Source organism: Maudiozyma barnettii, assembly GCF_903064755.1.
Source record: "Maudiozyma barnettii strain CLIB 1767 genome assembly, contig: KABA2_09, whole genome shotgun sequence".
Classification (NCBI taxonomy): Eukaryota; Fungi; Ascomycota; class Saccharomycetes; order Saccharomycetales; family Saccharomycetaceae; genus Maudiozyma; species Maudiozyma barnettii.
The window spans coordinates 398,534-419,347 of record NW_024545246.1 but is presented as its reverse complement, the minus strand read 5'-3'; the positions used below and the strand labels follow the sequence as shown (position 1 = coordinate 419,347).

Genomic DNA, 20,814 nt, shown 5'->3' with positions numbered 1-20,814 from the left:
TCATTATTTTTAGCAAGAGAACAATATCGTACCGAATTGTTCCCAATGGTTTAATGTAAATGTGTATACTTTGCTTCTGCTTGCTTTGATAATTCAGGGAAAGAACGATCTCTTTTCGTATTGTATTTTCTATGTAAACTGTTTATGTGTGATGTCTAAAACGTGAGTATATATCTTTCCTTCGTTCCTTTAATATGTACGTCAATTAAAAGGAGAACGAGAATTTTTAATAGGAACAAGACAATTAGACGTACAAGTATGTGAATCAGTAGTGCAAAAAAAAACAAAAAAGCAAACATATTTTATTTTAAGAGGGATAAAAGAAAATACAATTAAAGCAATATTGCGGGAGGACATAGTCGTTTATTGATAACGGCATGATGTAATAGTTATTTATAGTTTTCTTTTGTTTCACCTGTTTGACGAATAGGTATTTATAAAATTAACTCAATATACTAATATTTGTTTTTCTTATTGTAATACTTAATATGTTGAATTATTCATCTTTCCAAAGTACAATAAAAATGAATAAATAAAACATATCAAGTGTTAGTTGTTGCATCAAGAGATGTGAGAGGGATGTATGTGACGCACATTAGATATGTTGATTTGTTATATGTTTATAGTTCTACGTGTAAAAAAGCTTTTTTTTATTTTGCATCATTCATTGCTGGCTAACGACGAGAAAGAAGAAAAGAAGCCAACCTAACATTAATACTTGCAAATAGAGTAATTAGATATATAAAGATGACGTACAAGTTATTATATATTCCTAGTGCATTTCTTATAAAACTATTAGTTTAATCCTATTAAAGCAGAGTGAGAGAGAGAAAAGCGAGCCAGGATAATTAAGTAGAGAACGAAAAAAGAAATACATTATATAACTATATTTGTGATGTGTTCTGTAATAGTATTGGGGATACAGAAGAATACAGAGGGAATGAAACAGGCAACCATTGGAAAAGGAGACGTTTTCGACATAAATATAGATGAAAGAAGTATGTAATATTATGTTGTACAACTATTTCTGTGTGAATAATCAAAACTTGCGTATCAGTTTCTGCTTACTTCATTTATTCATATATTTCTGTTATGAACTACTTAATTACCGTACAACATATTTACGCAGATTAAATGCAATTGTATCTCAAAAGAGGATTATCAAGGTGTATAGAGATGGTTAGGGTTTAACTTAATTATGTACATATATACATTGTCTTTATTAATAATGATATTAGCAAATGAGAATTTTTTTTATTTGGAGTTTTTTGAATTTTTTACTACCATCGAAAGTCATATTGTATATTCTCCAACTATCTTAGAAATAGATATATATTACAGAATGTAGTGTTTGCCATCTTTGTAGAGAGAAGTAATTACTACTGATACTAGAAGTTATAATCTTATAAAAGTTTACGTGAAGTGAAAGTAGCAAATTTGATTTACAAGAAGTAACAGATTTGTACGGTTCGAATCAATCTTCCGTGGGATGCAAATTTATTGTTATTCTTAATAGTAACGCTAATTGTTTAAAGGAAGAAAATACTGGGGAAGTACTCCTCCGTCGAGACAACGTGTATGATATTTTGAAAAACCGGTTTTTCACAAAATAGACAGAAAAACTTTTCGCTGTCTTCAAAAAATAGAAAAATTTAATTATATTTTGTAACTTTTGCTACGATTCTTGTACTGCATGAAATGTCCTCCTTATTCAGGAAAAGAACCATAGCTCGCGCATTATCTGCCTATCACAAACGCAGAAGTACGCATATTTTAAACATTTTAAACATTTTCAGTATAATAAATTTTGTTTTGTTTTGTTTCGGGCCTCAAAAAAAGGCGTTAGCCGTAAAGAGTAATAGAAAAAGACATCACTACAGAATGCATCCCATCCCATCCCACAAGACAAGACTAGATTTTATGTTTTCTTGCACGTATTCTTCTCTGGCTTTTTTTGGTTCTTTTTGTCGATCTATTGTTTATTTTGAAGAAAGATGGTAAATACGTTAGAATTAAACAGCAAATGATATTCGCACATCTATGCTTCTTCAGAACAAATTTGCGTAATATAAGAATCCTATTTTACGTTTTTTATGAAAATTTGTCATCACCATTCATTTGTTATAATTTGAATAAGACAAGCTGGTAAAAAAAAAAAGTTCAATTACAATTTACTTTCTGAGAAAACAACGTAGAAACTCTGTTCCATCCACGGTATTTCTTGATCGATTGAACGATCGGCTATTAGATCCGCAACTGAGTTCAACTGCTGCGGGATTGTCCCTTGTTTTTTCTTCTTTCTATCAGTCACGTACACTCAAACGCATATTTGTTAGATTTGTATAATTTTTGCGTGTGTGTGTGTGTGTGTGAGTGGCCTTTAAGAAAAACACGCAAAATGTCGTTGTGCAAATTTGTGTTTTTCTATTTTATTTTTTCGTAAACGCACATTCTGCGTGTTCTACTCGAAGTATTCCATAAGCAACTCCCTGCGCATTTTGCGTTTTTATTGTTTGTCTGTTTCTTGAATTTTCTCGGCTTTTCTGGCTTGTTTACAGGTTCGTTTCTTAAAAAACTAAACAAAGAATATATGTTGTGTCGTCGGGGGATCCTCTTCTTTTTTCACAGTGGTGTCTCTACCGTATATTCTTCGTAAAACCTTTTTCAGAAAAGTAATAAATAGTATTTTTATATTTCTATTGGCAAGTCCTTTGCATCATTTTGCATCCTTTGCCTCTCTTTGTGCTTGAAAGGGTACAAATCACTCTTTAGGTATTTTTTTATTTTTTTATCGCTTTGTCTCCCCCTCCTTCTTGTTTTCTTACTGCTCCCCCCCACTTTTTGTTTACGACCCGACTGCTGTAACCAAGTCTCTCTCTTCGTCTCTTCAGAATAAAAATTAAAATTAAAAATGGTGGACCGCAGTACTTTATCCATTTCTTCTTTCTTTCTTTTTTACTGTGCTTCGGGTTTTTTCTTCTACATATAAAAGAATATCCTTTAATCTTAATTGTTGTACATTCAATATCGTCCTGAATTTATAAGCTTTTACTTTGTCTTTGTCCGTTCTGCTGCGTCTCCCTCTTGCAGTTACCCTCGACTCCGTGATTCCTTTTCCTTTTTACAGTATCTTCCACCATTTTGGTGTATCTATACGGGGCTAAACCTCAAGACAGTAACAAACACCAGCAGCAGCAAAAACCAATCTATATTAAAGTTTCGCATTCTCATTCACGTCTCGTTCTTTCTCCATGTTTTTCACGGCTTACTCCGATTGTTTCTGACCTTCAGCTTTACCAAGCCATCAAATCTCTCTGTTCTTTCTCTCTTTAAGAGAACTTAAACTGAGTTTTACTCTTAAATCAGGTAGACTGCAAAAAACAAGAAAAAGTAATAATTGTACGAAAAGGAGACAGACAGAGCCACAATGAAAATCCAGATTATATAATATTGAAATTTCCATTAACTGGATTTATTTACTTATTATTTAATAATCATATTACATAATAATAATACAACACGCCAAGGACTGCCCATTCATCTTCTTTCTCTCTCTCTCAACTAAATATTTCCATATATATATATATACATATATAATACATATATACGAAACTCTGGATCTACGGTTTGTTTATTTTTTGCCATACAGCGAAAAATATTATTTCATCATCAAGATCATCAATACTAGACTTATAACACGAGATAATCGCCACTTATCGTCATCATTAATCATTAATTCTCTTTATTCAAATCATCATTTGCACTAGCACATTTTGTAATATTATACTATATCAATACCAATTTTTTTTTAATTAACCAAATTGCATTTTCTATTATTTTTTTAAAAAAGTAAAAAAAAATATAAAGATTAAAACTATGAACGCTAATAACAGTTCCTTACATAACGTGAATCCCGCTGGTGTGCCAGCAGAAATGGGTGCCGGTGTACCATACCAGTATATGACTCCAGAACAGTGGCAATTCCAGCAGCAGCAGCAGCAGCAGCAAATAGTTCAACAGCAACAAATGACTCAGCAACAGCACCTAGCACAACAGCAGCAGATAGCTCAGCAACAGATAGCTCAACAGCAACAACAACAACAACAGCAGCAGCAGCAGCAGCAGCAGCAGCAGCAGCAGATGAATCAACCTTATTATTATTACTACTATCCACAGGCTCAAACACCAACGGCCGTGCCAGGTCCAATGGCGAAATATCCATATATGACACAAGTTGCTAATGGTCCTGCTCCGCAACAACAACCACAACAACAACAGCCACAACAACAAGCTCCAATGTACATGTATTCTCAGGATCCTCACGAATTACAAGCACAGATGGGTTATGCGATGAACCCTGTGATGGCTAGTCAAAAAACTTTCCCTATGCAAGCTCCTATGGGATATGCACCAAATGGTATGGTTCCTATGATGGAAGTATATCCATATTCTTATCATGCAAAACAATATGCTAAGCCTAGAATGATCACTACAATGTGGGAAGATGAAAAGACCCTTTGTTATCAAGTGGAAGCTAATGGAGTGTCAGTGGTCCGTAGGGCAGATAATGATATGATTAATGGAACAAAACTACTAAATGTAACTAAGATGACTCGTGGTAGAAGAGATGGTATATTAAGAGGTGAAAAAGCGAGAAATGTTGTTAAGATTGGATCTATGCATTTAAAAGGTGTTTGGATTCCCTTTGAAAGAGCTTATTTAATTGCCCAAAAGGAAAAAATTGTAGATTTATTATATCCGTTATTCGTTAAAGATATAAAATCTTTCTTAAAACAAAGTTCCATGGCAGATGGTTCGCAAGTTGAGATAAATTCACAACAAGTATCGCAAAATACAACACCAGTGGTTGGAAACAGTTATAACGTTTCACCAGTGGCAGACGTACCAGTACAACCAATCCAGTCTCTTACACAATTAACTCAAATACCTTTACACCCAACGCAATACACACCACAATTACCTGTCATGACATCTATTGAAACGCCTCCACCTCCGCCACAACTACAGCAACAACAGTTATCTGCGTCGGTGATAACCGGGTCTGCTATGACCTCTGCTAATGTGTCGCCAAGCAATGCAGAGAATAAATCTACAGAGACTTCTACAAAGGAGACATCAGTTAACGGCTCTCCATCTTCGGGTTCACAACTAAAGCAGATAAGCATAACAAGTCTAGTTGGGAATGAAAACAAGGAGAAAGTTATTCTCTCAGATGAAAAGGAATCTACCACTCAATCAAGTACGACACCTGTCGGTGCTCTTCAAGATAAGAGTCCATCGATTGCATCAATGGTTACTTCCGATAGTATACCTGCCAAGTCAACAAGTCCTGTTGGTGAATCAAAGGAAAATGTTGGGCAGAAAAGCGAAACATCAAAATTACCATCATTGGTAGAAAGCGTAGTTTCAAGTGATTCGTTGCGTATATTAACAGATAAAGTCACTGAGGAGACTAAACCAAACACTGCATCCCGTAAAGAACATGGAAGCTCTCCTGTGGCGAGCATTTTAAATTGAGTAAAATCAATTGTGAGTACTTAATATATACACATGTTCTTTTTTCTCATTAGAGACATACACAAAATATAGATCTAATTATGCATTACATATTATAGAACAAGCTTATATATATATATCTTTATTTCGACATTCCATACGATTATGATGATGATGATGATTATGTTATTGCACTTCTTGCCACTATTTTGTATGACGCGTCAGGTTTGTTTTTCTTTTGTAACAAATTATTTATTTATCGTCGCGAGTAAAGTTTTTTGGTATTTACAAAATGATGAACACAATGTATATAAACATATAAGCATATCTTGTTTAAAACATACAAACTTCCATTGCGACTGATCCCTGAATCAAGCAGAAGAACGCAAGCGTCTCTGATTTTTTTTCTTCTGTTTTTGTTGAGTTCCTCACCCCCCCCACACACACACACTCTCATCTCCATATTCTTTGAGCATGAATATCTCGCCTACACCTAGAAGATATATGTCACGAACTGGCAATGTTAGGCCCAATGCATTCAACGTAGATGATAAGTATTATTTCAATGATCCATTGAGAAAAGGTAATGGTTCCAGTAAAGGCAAACTATACGGTAATAGCAATAATGTAAATGCAAATGACACATTCCTTCCTCCCGAATATAAATTATCTGCCCAAACGTTTAATGAATTAGTAGAACTAAATAAACGATTGACTACTATGTTGGAAGGTAAACAAAGGGAAATAAATGAATTGAAAGCAGAAAACAATGAATTTAGATCTAAACTATGGAAATATACCGAAATGGCCGACAGGTATAAGAATGAAATAGATAGAAGAGATTCAGAAGAAAGACAAAGAACAAGGTCTCAGAATATGAGCCAACCTACAGATTATATTCAAATAAATAAAAGAAGAGAGAAAAACACTACGACACCTTATAGGCCTACAAACCGCCATGTAGGTGATAGCGACAACGAAGACGATGAGGACGACGACGATGTAAGTAGTTTTAAAACTGCGAAGACATCAAAGGAAGACATTCAACATACTCAAAAACTTGAAACATTAATAAAAAACGTGGAACATATAAGTCGAATTCTAAGTGATTCGTATGAAGAAGGTCAGACCCCTAAAACTAGACAATCATCCAGTGTGCATCCGACGGACACTGATATATTAATGACAGAATCATCGGAATTACAATTGTTAGAAGATCAGATACGTGTGTTGCAAAACAAACTTAATATAAGGCAGCAAAATGAAAAGAGGAAAGTGTCATTACAACAACGACTTGAAGAACTTCAAAACATGTTAGATTCTTCCAGTAATGATAATAATGGTGGCAAGCCAACTAGCAAGACTAAGAAACATATTGAACATACCGTCTATGAAAGCGATTCTGATGATTTTGAGGCAATTCCTTCCAAAACAAAGACTAAAATAAAAAGAGTAGATAGATCGAATATCTTTGGAACACCTACTAGTGAAATATAAAATGGAAAAAAACATTCGACAATGGATAATTAACCAAAAAATAACAATAAACTATTACATGAATGAAGATAATTGAAATGTTTTCCCCTCCTCTATGTATCACGGTGACCGATGGTCACAAGGTTACTATCATCATCTTCTAACTTTTTTTCTCAAAGTACGGGAAATAGTCATTAATTCATCGAAGTAGATCATATACTTAAGACATTTTACCAAACCCTGTTTGTATTATATTACATAAAACATTTACATATATGTATGTATTAGTAACAGAGTCGTTGTGCTCGATATTTTAACACTACTACTAAAACTTAAGTAGCCTTTATATCAGATGATAATTATTTGTCTCCCATTTATTCAAATTCTTTATTATTATCATTACTTCATTTACTTTTTTGAGTGCTATCTACGGGTAGTCAAAGTAAGCAGAAAATTAAAACCCAAAACGAAAAAACGTATTGAAGGAGGAGCCATCATGATCATCAAATATACGTACATTTTACAAAGATGAAATATCAAGAAGGCAGAAATAGAAGCTATATAGGTTTGTTTGATGGTGTCGAGTGCGTTAATGTACTGAAAAGAAAAGAAACCCTTTGTTTTACTTCTTCGTATTTGTTAAATTGGTTTTGTTTTTTAACCAACAATGGATTATTTTAAGAAAGCTCTGTGGGGGCCCGATGAGAAGGAGCAACATCGGAAGATAAAAGGTATTTTAAGAAAGAATGGTAGAAGTGTAGATAGGTCATTAAATGAACTGAGCCAGCTGCAAAATAAATCCAAACAATTAATCAGGAGAGCAGCTAAGAAAAATGATATAAAGACTGTGAAAATATTTGCAAAGGAATTATATGGGATCAATAAGCAATACTCCAGATTATATACGTCAAAGGCTCAATTGGAATCTGTTGGAATGAAAATAGAAGAAGCGTACAAGATGAAAACGTTGACTACACAGATGGCTAACAATACAGATTTAATGAGAGAGGTCAATTCGTTGGTACGATTACCTCAAATACGGAACACTATGGTTGAATTGGAGAAAGAGTTGATGAAATCGGGAATCATTACAGAGATGATCGACGACACTATGGAGTCCATAGATGAAGACGAAGAATTGGATGAGGAAGTCAATGAAGAAGTCAATAAGATTGTAGAGCAGTACACAACGCAAAAATTTGCTGCTGTTGATGAAATTCCAACTACTACACCGGAATTACCAGAGCCTGTTGCCAACGAAACGGAACAAGAGGTTTCCGAGGAGAATATCGATGAGGAAGCAGATAAGATGTTGAGTGACATGAAGGAAAGATTGAGGGCATTGCAAAGTTAATGTGTATGTATATATAGTTTGTTGTAAACATTTGTATTCAAATATGGTTACCCTAGTTTCAATTGAAATGAGCATATATCGCACACCACCAAAAATTGGGTCCCAGAATTACGATTTTCTATCACTAAAGTTCAATATAGGAAAATGCTTTACCGGAGTATGTAGAGTGTAATAATGATATATATAATGTGGTTACTTTGAGGTTTGGCATTTCATGGCTTTTCCAATATTATACGAAATTATTGAAAGCGTGAAGAATTCTGCAAAATCATACACCAACCTCTAGCTGTTAATCGATATCTAGAATTTATAGAAATATATTTATATATAAACTGAGATATAAATCTTGAAGAAGAAGAAATTAAAAATAGATCCATTGGAGAGGTTTTTTCAGCAAACTTAATATTGTTGTTGGCAGCAAGCAGGCATCATGAGGACAGTTATAGAGCAACAATATGGTTTCCAATATACCGCTCTAGATGAAGATAGAAGAAATATAAACGTCCTGGACTGTATCGACCAGGAAGGAAGTACTCTCCCTCGATATGTCTGAACATCATCAAAAAGAAGTTATTAGAGAGCCAAGAAACTATTATATGTTTATATGCTTATACAACGCGATATGTGGCTACGAGTGCAATTTACAAAGATAACATTTCAAGGCATTAAAAGCTCGATACACTTTTTCCAAGAATGAAACCTAAAACATTCTGTTTGTCGTCGCCAAAGAAGAGCAACATTGCCAGACCATATTGGTATAAATGCGATATTCCAGATGACAGCAATACTTCACATTCTCCTAGTCCACCTCTTTCACATCCATCAGCTCTCGGAATGATTCTAGTATATATCAGGGTAAACAACCAGTGAGTTCTAGGTCCTAGCTTTGAAATGTTCCTTGCTGAGTTAATTCTTGATAAGTAAATCCTAAATGATGTTTCTGTTTTATGGATTCTAACCCGGTCACCCAAATTAGTATTCCGATCGACGATGGAACTTTACCCATGTCTGCTAATCCAGTAACAACTGTGTATAGTGTCAACCAATCGCTTCTATTTAACGATGGGTGATCTGTGTATTGCAATTGCAACCCAAGCCGTATCAATGCTGTCATCAAAATTGCTGAAAGGAGTGTCTTGAGGTGCTGATTGATGACGTTATTTGCTAATGTCAACCGAATACGATCACTGTACACGATGTGATGACGGATCCCCCACGGAAACAGCCGGAGAACCCAGCTGCTTACATTTCCACAACGGCAATTACACTGGAAATTTCCTCAGAAAACCCGCAGGACTCGGGAAAAGAAAGACCGAGCAGGCCGGCCGGGTAACCCTGCGGCAGGGACCACCGCCGAATTCAAAAATGGCTCGCAACGATTTTTATCTCAATTTTTGACGTGGGAAACAAAGTGTGAAAACTTGAACTTAGAGAGATTATATACATCTTGAAATTGCAATTTAGTTTATACAATGGGGGCAGAGTTTGTAAATTTTAGGAGAGGAGAAGAAGAGGAGAGGGATTGATATATTGATAGATATATATATATAGATATATCTGTAAGTTGATCGACTGTTTTCTATACGCAATTATAATCAACTGCTGAAGAAAAGTTGTAACTATTGCTATTATTTGATTATTATTTGATTTTCCACAAATAAACATTTGGCTTTGCGATCTGCTACTTTAGTCTAGTTATATTTTTGCTCTGTTTTCTACTTCTGCAGTTTGTGCTATCGATTTTAATTTTGAATATAACAAGTAAACCAGAAGAAATAAAAAAAGGGAGAAAAAGTTAATAATGGTTCAATATCTCACTGGTTTCAGGACAATAACTTTATTGTTATTAAGTTTTACAAGTCTTGTACTAGCTAATAGAGAAACAATTGATGAAAATAAATATGAAATATGTGCTGGTATGTATTCCAAAGAAGATTGGGGCGGGAAAGTCGATCCGTTCATTTCTTTTAATCTAAAAGAAATCAATGACGGTGGTGACGTAATTGTTGCAATTTACGATTTCCAAGATTTTGAACATTTAGGTGTCGACTTAAGTGATGGTGAACATTACTATTTATGTGATGATTATGCTATTCGTTTAGGTTTATGTACTGAGGACCATGAAGGTGAATTTATTATTACTGATACAGTCTATGATCCATATAGTGGTAGTAATAGAACATTGGTTAATCCAATTATGACCTTTTCTCAAAATGAACTAGGTCTTCATGATACAAAATATCCAATTAGTAATACAGGTTACTATTGTGTTAGCGCGTTCCAAAGTGATTCAAACGTTAAATTTAAAGCTACAATTAATTTTAGAAATGCTTATGGTCATCTTGCAGGTTCTGAAGTTAATAATTTGCCATTATATGGTTTATTAGCAATTTGTTATGTTGTTGCCATGGCATTATATTCCTTTGCCTTCTGGAAACATAAACATGAATTATTACCATTACAAAAATATTTATTAGCATTTTATATGTTTTTAACTATTGAAACTATATTTGTTTGGGCTTATTATGATTTAAAGAATGAAAAGGGTAATACTGCAGGTATTAAAGTTTATTCTGTCTTTTTATCAATTTTATCTGCCGGTAAAGTAACATTTTCATTTTTCCTTTTATTAATTATTGGTTTAGGTTATGGTATTGTTTATCCAAAATTGAATAAAACTTTGATGAGACGTTGTCAATTCTATACAGCTTTCAGTTTTTGTCTATGTTGTGCATTTTTAATTCAAAGTTATTTCCAAGATCCGGAAAATCCATCTGCTTTAGTCTTTATTTCGTTTGCTCCAACAGCTGTATCAATGTTCATCTTTTATTTTATGATTATTAGATCAATGACTAAAACTCTAGGTTATTTGAAAGAACAAAGACAAGTTGTGAAATTGAATATGTACAAGAGGTTGCTAATAATAATCTATATATCATTAGCAATAATGTTGATAGGCTTTGTCATTTCGTCCATTATTTTTGCTACTATGAATACTTTGGACATGATTGAACAATATTGGAGATCAAGATTTTTCTTCACAAACTTCTGGCCAACTTTGGTTTATTTCGCAGTATTCGTAATAATTTCATTCATTTGGAGACCAACTGATACGTCTTATATGCTGGCTGTATCTCAACAATTACCAACAGATCCAGAAAATGTTGCCGATTTTGATCTAAGTGATTTGCAATCCCTTGGAGACAATCTAGATGACGAGTTTGATGCTGACAACGATAGAGACAATCTAAGCATCATCACAGACGACGACGTTGCATCGACACAAGGACACCATGCCAATGACGATGACCAACTGCCGCAATTGAGTCAATCTAACAAAGAGCCAAATCATTTGGATCTGACGATATCTGAAGAAAACCTCGAGGATGACGAACATGATGACGATCCGGCAAATAAAAGAACTATACTATGAGGAAAACTAATTTTCTATCGATGTTGTCCCCTCTTTTTTTTACCTTTATTCGTTCGATTCACGTCGTTCTTTTGTAGTAAGTATATAATTTTTATTAACGCTCCTTTTTGTATTTGATTAAGTATTATGATTAAGTTTTCTTGTCAAGTTTCGATCCAAGATAGAGCACAGTCCAACACTGACACTATCCTGCGTCAGCAGATGGCGAATACCAGAACAATAGTTTCTGAGTCATTTATGTAGCGTACCGTTTCATATCGAGTTGGATGACGATTATATAATCCCACTTCATTCGTCCACTTCCAACGTACGCACGACGAATGGCGGGGTTGCAAGAAAACGCGGGGGCCACAGCAACTGCAACTACAAGAACAGGTAACGTTCACAGATAGTGTCGAGTGTCGACCTGTGTGTCTGGCACTGGCATATATATCGCGAGTGTGTCTTGTCTTACTGCAACGAAACTTGTATAGTAAATTGCAGATGGTTGTGAGCTTTGCTTGGCCCTGGGGGTTAGTTATCTTGGTGGTGTTTCCTGCAATGCACAAGGCACACAGAACAGCGTGCACAGCAAGAGAAAAAGTTGACAATTTTTAAAAATTTCGCCGGTGGTCAGCCAAACAACCAAAATTTGCAAGCCAAAAAATTTAATTTAATTGCATTGCATTAAAACAAACAAACAAGCAAAACGTACAAGGGAATTACGTCGTTTCAAATGCATTGGTATTAGGTTCCTCTACTGAATAACTCACGTTTCCCACAAACTTAGATATATACATATATCTATCTCTATTGCTAGGACCTATTTCGAGTTTTAGCCGAGCTGTGTAATCGTTGATCCTTCTCGTACGATTTATTCCATTTGTTTGAACTGGGTTACTTGGGGGAAAAAGGGTTGGCTACCATGTCTAAAGTGTCTACTGGTGAATTGCGGACAAAGAGTAGTAATTCTCAAGAGAAGTCCTTGAGTAAGAAGAGAACAAAGGCCTCAAGAGCCTGTGATCAGTGTAGGAAAAAAAAGATAAAATGTGATTATAATGATGAAAGGGCAATTTGCACACATTGTTCTAGAAACAATGAGGCCTGTACATTTGAACGTGTGCCATTGAAAAGAGGTCCATCTAAAGGCTATCATAAGAGTACCACTAAGAAAAATAAGACAAATAATATTTCAAACATTGCTGGTTCCGCGGATCCATTGATTCGTAATGTTAGGAATAGTACTACAACTGGTCCTGCTATAGGCACAAATAACTCGATAACAACGACATTGCTACCTTCTGGGAATGTTGTTGTTCCTTCTGTCTATACACCAACGAATCATGACAATACACCATCTAATGAACAGCTTGTATTGATCGATCCTAATAATAATAACAATAAAGTGATACCTAGGACGCCGTCCCGGTCAAACTCAGCATCTATTTTATTACCTCCATTATCCCAATATATACCACCTTCTACAGGAGGCAGGACGGGTAGTGGGAGTGGTGTTGGTGCGAATAATGATTTGGGTTACGGTCCTCCCACTAATATCGGTACTACTGTGACTGCAGTAGCAGGTGCTACTACGACAAATACCAATGGTGGAACGAATAACTTTGGTGTGCTGAACATTAATAATAACTCTTCGGTATTGCCTAATTTTAATTTGGGACAACAACAGTTTTGGAAAGTACCATATCATGAATTTTCTCACCAAAGAAAGGGTTCAATAGATTCTTTATCGAGTGATATATCGGTTAGAAACGTTAATCAACAGGATCAATTTTTTATGATTACTGGAAATAGCAATAATGCTAATACATCTCAAAATATGAAAAAGAATAGTTCTTCAGGTTATAATAACAGCGTTGGAAGTGGTAGTACCTCAGGTAGTAATTATTGGTCATTTTTTAAAAGCACTGCGAATATGAATAACCCTCCAAATAATATCGTTACTCCAACTAATATCGTTACTCCAACTAATAATAACAATAATAATAATAATAGCAATAATAATAATAATAGTAATGATGATACCCAGAGTGAACGATCTAGAGGTTCGAGTCTTATTCCATCCATCATTAGACAGACTTCCAATTCCATAATAATGGGTCAACCACAATTGCCTCCACCATCATCATCACCTGCATTACAACCACAAAACTCATATTCATATTTCCAATTCCAACAACATCAATTACAGTCATTAAACAACACCAATAATAACAATAATAACAATAACAATAACAATAACAATAGTAGCAATAATAATCCTGACGGTATGAATCCAAATAATTACAATCCATCATTAAGTATGTTTAGTCAATATGCAACCGCAGGATTCCAATCAAGAAATAACTCTATAACAAGTGATGCAATGTCCCCATCAAGTTCAAATGTTTTTCCCTCAGTAGGAAAACAAAGCGTTGCACCAGCAACAGCAGATTCTGCAAGGATTTCTTTACAACCTCAAAACTCATCTAGTCATATCAGAAACAATGAAAATTTGGACTACATCAAAGGTAACCCAAGAAGAGAACCTTCTCCATCTATCAAGATTAGAAATAACCATACCAATGGCGGCAGTAATAATAGGTTGCTTAGAAACTCAAGTGTAGCTTCCATTGAATCTCTCCTTTCAGGGAACGATATGGATTCTAACGATGACGCTAAGAATGGAAACCATAGTAATTCTGTAAATGGAAATTCAGTAGCCTCTGATTCCAGTGCGTCGAAGGCTGATATGTCAAAGAAAAGTCGTAGCATTATGGGAAAACCACAAGCACATCTCCAAAATGGGGCTGGTAACGTTATAGTTTATGGACAGATCTCCGATATTGAATTGATTGATATATATTATGAATTTATACACGTTGGTTTTCCCATTATTCCATTGAACAAGAGAACACTGACAAATGATATTTTGTTGGTTAATACACAACCAATTTCGTCTATTCATGAATTAAACAATTATGTCATCCTATGGTTTAGAAACTCTTTAGAACTATTGGTAAGGGTTGCCCTGAAGAAAGAAAATAAGAACAGTCATTTCTTTGATAATAATTTTAGTAATCCGTTCGATAAATTTAAAAATGTATCCTCACACCAAAATTGTAATGATCCAGGAGCCAAAAAGGATATTAAGCAAGAGGAGACTGATGCAGATGATGAGTTGCCAATGAAAGAATTATTTGAAGTTCAAAGTATATTTATAGCAGCTTTGAATGAATGTTTCCAAAAGATTGTTGATATCCATCCAAAATTTAGAGAAAATAAAGATATAATATCCCCGAAGATTAAAATCATATATTTATCAACATTTTTGATTCTTAACTACATCTTGGGTTACGTTGGTTATGATAATTCCTTTGTTTTAGGTATGTCAGTGACAATTTTTAATGAATTTAAATTATACAAGTTACTAGTTTTACCAGAAGAAGATCACTCTAGTTACAATAATATATTTAGGGGCTCTGTGAGTGATAAGCCAAATGGTAGTATCGACTCGAGTATTGATGAAAATGAAAGACTAGAAAATAGGCAATTTGAAAGAGAAACACTGATAATTTTTAAAAGATTATATATTTCTTTGATTATATTTGACTCTTTACAAAGTTGTACATTTGGCGGTCCAAAGTTATTGAATATTTCTACAGATAAGCACATGATTGAGACGATTTTTATGTCACCAAGGAAAGGTCGCAATGATGACAATGATGATAAATGGTGTTTAGATGAAGATCCGTTACGTTTAAAGATTATTATTCAGAACTTGAAATTAGGTATATTGCTCTCTCAGCTGTCAATGAAGAGAATCTCTTTAAGTTGTATAGACACAACAAAGACGGTTGATCTAACCAAACTAATATGGTTGCCAGAACACATGACACATTGTGTCGAAATGTGGAACAAAGAAAATGAGTCAGATGCACTTCCTCATCATGTTGTAAACCACAAACATAGAGATTCCAGAGGAAGTATTGGCGGCAGTATGACAGAAATAACCACTATGTCTGCGTTATTTTCTGCTGTGATCCAAACAAAACAATATTTGATTAATAACCTAATTTCGATAAATGATAAAAACGATCCAAATTTCAAAATGACAATTGATATGACTGGTGTAATTGCTGATACCGTATGCAGTCTTTTGAAACAAATTTTGAAGTTATTAACTCTTATGATGAGAACAAACTCTACTAATAGTATCGACCCAAATAACAGACCATCCTTATCTTCGGCAACCGCACATATGGCGGCTCGTTCGGGTAGTCTTCCTGATGATAACACAGAGGCTGCTGTGTCCTCGATCCCAACGGCGGCTTCGATGGTGATGAATACTGCGTCACCAAATGTTCCACCTTCTGGACGTTCAACAACCCCGATAACGAATGATTTCTACCAGAAGCTATTAGGTTTAGACGGAGATGGGAGTGACAGCTCAGGAGCAAATAAAGGTATTGCTTCTCCCTTTGGTATTTCAGTTTACCACGAATTACATAATTTGACCAATATTATCAAACAGTTACCAACTGTTTTAATTCGTGTGGTAATGAAAATATCTTACACTGATAATATGAAAGCGCAAGCACAAGTGGTGAAGTTATCTAATTCCTTGAACGAGGTTGTGCAAATTGTAAGTTTATTGAGTATGATGAAGCCCTTTAAGATGTTTGAAAGTGAAAGCTTAAAGGACAGATCACTAACAATGGATGGAGAGTTCAATCCAGAACTATCATTGAAATGGAAATTCGTCAACAAGAATACGGATATTTACTCAAACCTCGATGTAGCAAGTGATGAGTGGATCATATCGAGATTTATAAACGTTGGATGGATGTTACTAGATGACGCAGAATTAGGTTGGTATCAGTAAAATGCTAGCCAGCGCAATACGAAACTTAAGTAACTAGAAGTTTCCCTAAAGCATATCTTTGAGAGATATGGTGTGTATTATATAAGAGAGTGGTTTGTTTTGATTTTATAGAAAACGATCGCATTCTTTACTTAGATGAATTTACGAAGTATATTATTTACTTTCACTTGTTTATACTTGTATATTTTTTTTGTATGTGTGAAATCGCGGCACTACTGCAGTGTGCAGCTGCCCTTTTAGTAATATCTGCTTTTTGAGCTGGGAAAAGGGATATCAAATATATAACTGATGGAAGCTTCTCAGATAAATGTAACTTTTAAAAGAGACAAAAGTTAAGAAACTACCAATTTACTATCTCAAGCGGAGTCATTATTATACAGACTTATAATATTTTACAAGAAATATCTATTTGAAGAAGAAAGGCCCTTTCCTTTATATGCATTGCAGATTTGACCCAAATTTAACACATCATAATCAGAAGAGTAACCATGGAACTTGATGGTAATACATTAATATTCATTATTCTGATATTATTCCTATTTTTTTCATCACCTGGAGGAAATGGTGTCACATCGCAGTATGAATTTAACCAACTTCACCTCTTTACACAACAATTAGAAACAGAATATTCGACATTCCAAAATTTGACATATAATTCCAACTTTAAAAATATTACAGGACTGAAACTGAGTTATCATGATGTTGCAGAAAATGCGTTAATTAATGCTACGTACCCGATAGATTCGAAGAATTATGAGCAATGGTATAACAATGAGAATTATTTGATTATGCCGGACGAAATAACACAAATAATTGGTGACAGTATATGGAACATAACAGGTAATGGTGAAGAAAACATTTTCCCTCCAATAATAACCAGTACATTATTAGGTACGATAACCTTGAATTCAAACGATAAATACAGCAGGTTGAGAATGCCTTTTGCGAACTTCTATGAGCCTCCGAGAGATTTTTCGGATAACATACCCCCAGTGGGAGACACTTATATGGATGATTGGGAAGATTATAATGAAATTCATAACGTTACATTTGCAAAGGGAGAGATGAAGGTCCAGTTTACACATGTGGATAAAGTTTTCACAAGTCTACAGGGAAAGAAAAAGAAATATTTTAATAGTCAAGATGAAAATTGGAAGTTACTAAATGTTAAGGTTGATTTTACTGATAAGAATGAAAATGAAAAGCACTCGATAAATACATTAGGTGTTTATGACATAAAGACTGGTAGGATTTTAGCCATGTCAGAAAGTGCAAAGTTCCATTCATTGTTTGCTCTCCCTCATTATATGGGCATAGGGATGACTAAAGCAGGGCAAAAACAAACATTTGAGCAATCCAAGAAACTAATAAACGAATATTGGAATACGTCTAAATATATAGATACTCTCACTATGGGATATATCAATACGTTGTACGATGATGCAATAGAGAAATGTGAATTCATGATGTTCTTTCAGTTAAAACCTTGGAACCAATACAATAAAGATCAATTAAAAATAATTGATGATGAATTGAAATGGCCACTAGGTAGGCCTGCTAATTTGACACATGTTCCTGACATCGTGGTAACGTCAGGAATGGTCTATTCCCCTGATTGTGGGATTTCATTGAGTACTAACGATATACATGGTGAAAGATATGAATTGAAAATTAGATCAATTAGAATCCATATGTTATGTGGTATATTTCTATTTGCAGCACAGATTTACCTTCTATTACGACAAATGCAACACACAAATACGCCATCCAGTGTAAATAAAATATCTTTTTACACATTTTGTATGATAAACTTAGTTGATGGTTGTTTGGCAACACTTTATTTTATCTCTGCAACTCTTGTTCCTGAATTGTACTTACCTTTGGTGATCAGTGCATTTGCCTCGTTTATTTTGGCTTCAATCTTTGAAACAAGATATTTGATCTCAGTTTATGCATCTCAAGTTAATGAGAGAAATGTCGGAATCATAACTCTGTTAAGAGGTCGTACTGAGGATCCAGATGCTGCCAATGAGAGACCGGTTGTTATTCCGGATGAAGCATCTATCAGTAGTTCACTCTACGGAAGATTTGCATTCACTCTAATCACATTTACATTTTTGATTTTAAATTCTATGTCATGGCCAAGACACTTTAGAATAATATTTGAATACTCAGCTATTTTCATTCTAAACTCATATTGGTGGCCCCAAGTCTTTAGAAATGCCATAAAGGGTATACCTTCTAGAAGAGAAAGAGAACGGATCGAAAACTTGGCTAATAGACGACAAAACAAAGTGCCATTATTATGGAAATTTATTATTGGTACTACATTTATTAGGACGTTACCAATTATTTATTTCTTCACTTATTCTTCCAATATTTTCAGACATCATAAGGATACGAGGTTTGTAGTGATTTTATCGCTGTGGCTATTATTCCAAATCGTAGTGTTGTATTCTCAGGATATTCTAGGGGCACGTTGGTTCTTATCACAACACACTATCCCAGAAGGATACTCATATTTCAAACCAGTTTCCTTAGCACTGTTAAAGGAACATGGTGATATTGATGACATGGCAGATACGGCAAACAAGGGATCCTCTGGTGATCACCCACATAACATCATCGCCAAAGTTGATTGTGCTATATGTATGTCAGAGGTGCCTGTATATGTGGAAGAGTTACCTGAAACCCATGGTGTCGATATTCATGATTACATGGTGACACCTTGTAATCATATATTCCATACGCTATGTTTAGAAAACTGGATGAGTTACAAATTACAATGTCCAGTGTGTAGAGCACCACTTCCTCCATGTTAGAGAAGAGAGAGATACTTAGCATGCACACAAATTACATATATACTTCTATATATAAGGTGAATAAAATAATACAATGACATTTCATAATGGTGTTGAATAAAAGATATTTTGGGAGTTCAGTGAGTTACAGGAACAGCAATCTGTTTCCTGTTTTTAGGCATGATGTTGATTGCATATCTTCATGGTCCAGATAGTTTCGGGATTATTCCTGGAGTAGAATATCAGAAATCTACAAGTTTTCTTCAAGGGACCCCCACACGAAATGCATAATTTCAAGATTTGAAGATGGTTCTTTTCAAAGAAATATCCGCAGAAGACACTTGATTCCAACTGAAAAATTTCTGCATGAAAAAAGTCAAAAAGAAAAAAAAACTATTATTATATAAGCAAGGCATGCACATTTTAAATATGTCAACCCAAATAATTACCATCTCTCGAGAGTTGGAATCGCGAACAAAACACCTGCAAGGTACCCCACGAACTCTACTAATGACTAACGATAAACTTAACGATAAAATGTATGTATAAACCAGATGGTTCAAACTTTATGGATAACTTTTTTTTCCTTTTACCTTATTTTCAAAGAGACTAACAACCGAGAATAATTACAGAATTAAAGCATGTCTGTTTGATATGGATGGACTTTTGGTCAACACCGAGGACATATACACCATCACCTGCAACGAGATCCTAGAGAAGTACAATAAGGGACCATTGACATGGGATGTGAAATTGCAATTGCAAGGGCTTCCAGGGTTCGAAGCCGGTTCAAAATTAATCGAGCATTACAAATTGCCTTTAACTTTTGAGGAATTCAACAGGATGAATGTTGCCTCTCAGGATTTGAAGTGGCCCACATGTGAATTCTTACCAGGGGCATTGGATCTGTTGACTTATCTCCATGGGAAGAACGTTCCTATTGCCTTATGCACATCTTCCAATCAGACTAAATTCCATGCCAAGACTAGCCATTTGACTGAAGGGTTCAAGTTGTTTGATGCTGTTACCACTGGGGATGATCCGAAATTGGCTAACGGCAGAGGAAAGCCATGTCCTGACATTTGGCAAATCGGTTTGAAGAAATTGAATGAGAAATATGGCACTAAGATTACACCGGATGAATGTATTGTCTTTGAAGATGGTAAGCCTGGTGTCATCTCAGGTAAAGCCTTCGGTGGTAATGTTGTGTGGGTTCCACATCATGATGCATATGATCATTTGGGTGATGTTGAGGCCTTCTTGGAAGGTAGAGGTGAAATGTTAAACTCTTTGGAAGATCTTGACAAAGCTAAATATGGTTTGTAGGTTGTATGGCTTTGAATAACAGTAGTAAATTAATTAATTAATCAAA

General features: G+C 34.8%; 7 protein-coding genes across 7 annotated transcripts; all 7 read left to right on the top strand.

The window, feature by feature from the left end:
- Positions 1-3,876: 3,876 nt before the first annotated feature.
- On the top strand, positions 3,877-5,538 carry PHD1 (Phd1p; the record flags this gene model as incomplete). The annotated part of the gene is made up of 1 exon (XM_041552328.1): positions 3,877-5,538. The coding sequence occupies one exon, from the start codon at positions 3,877-3,879 to the stop codon at positions 5,536-5,538; it is 1,662 nt and encodes a 553-aa protein (XP_041408262.1).
- A 453-nt stretch (positions 5,539-5,991) lies between these two features.
- On the top strand, positions 5,992-7,014 carry SPC42 (Spc42p; the record flags this gene model as incomplete). The annotated part of the gene is made up of 1 exon (XM_041552327.1): positions 5,992-7,014. One exon carries the CDS (start codon positions 5,992-5,994, stop codon positions 7,012-7,014), a length of 1,023 nt encoding a protein of 340 aa, XP_041408261.1.
- A 646-nt stretch (positions 7,015-7,660) lies between these two features.
- On the top strand, positions 7,661-8,347 carry VPS24 (ESCRT-III subunit protein VPS24; the record flags this gene model as incomplete). Its single annotated transcript, XM_041552326.1, has 1 exon — positions 7,661-8,347. The coding sequence occupies one exon, from the start codon at positions 7,661-7,663 to the stop codon at positions 8,345-8,347; it is 687 nt and encodes a 228-aa protein (XP_041408260.1).
- A 1,801-nt stretch (positions 8,348-10,148) lies between these two features.
- PTM1 (Ptm1p) lies at positions 10,149-11,780 on the top strand (the record flags this gene model as incomplete). The annotated part of the gene is made up of 1 exon (XM_041552325.1): positions 10,149-11,780. The coding sequence occupies one exon, from the start codon at positions 10,149-10,151 to the stop codon at positions 11,778-11,780; it is 1,632 nt and encodes a 543-aa protein (XP_041408259.1).
- Positions 11,781-12,684: 904 nt separating this feature from the next.
- On the top strand, positions 12,685-16,641 carry RGT1 (Rgt1p; the record flags this gene model as incomplete). The annotated part of the gene is made up of 1 exon (XM_041552324.1): positions 12,685-16,641. The coding sequence occupies one exon, from the start codon at positions 12,685-12,687 to the stop codon at positions 16,639-16,641; it is 3,957 nt and encodes a 1,318-aa protein (XP_041408258.1).
- A 488-nt stretch (positions 16,642-17,129) lies between these two features.
- Positions 17,130-19,463, top strand: TUL1 (ubiquitin-protein ligase TUL1; the record flags this gene model as incomplete). Its single annotated transcript, XM_041552323.1, has 1 exon — positions 17,130-19,463. The coding sequence occupies one exon, from the start codon at positions 17,130-17,132 to the stop codon at positions 19,461-19,463; it is 2,334 nt and encodes a 777-aa protein (XP_041408257.1).
- Positions 19,464-19,952: 489 nt separating this feature from the next.
- On the top strand, positions 19,953-20,768 carry KABA2_09S04092 (putative hydrolase; the record flags this gene model as incomplete). The annotated part of the gene is made up of 2 exons (XM_041552322.1): positions 19,953-19,981; positions 20,075-20,768. The coding sequence occupies 2 exons, from the start codon at positions 19,953-19,955 to the stop codon at positions 20,766-20,768; spliced, it is 723 nt and encodes a 240-aa protein (XP_041408256.1).
- Between the last annotated feature and the right edge of the window lie 46 nt (positions 20,769-20,814).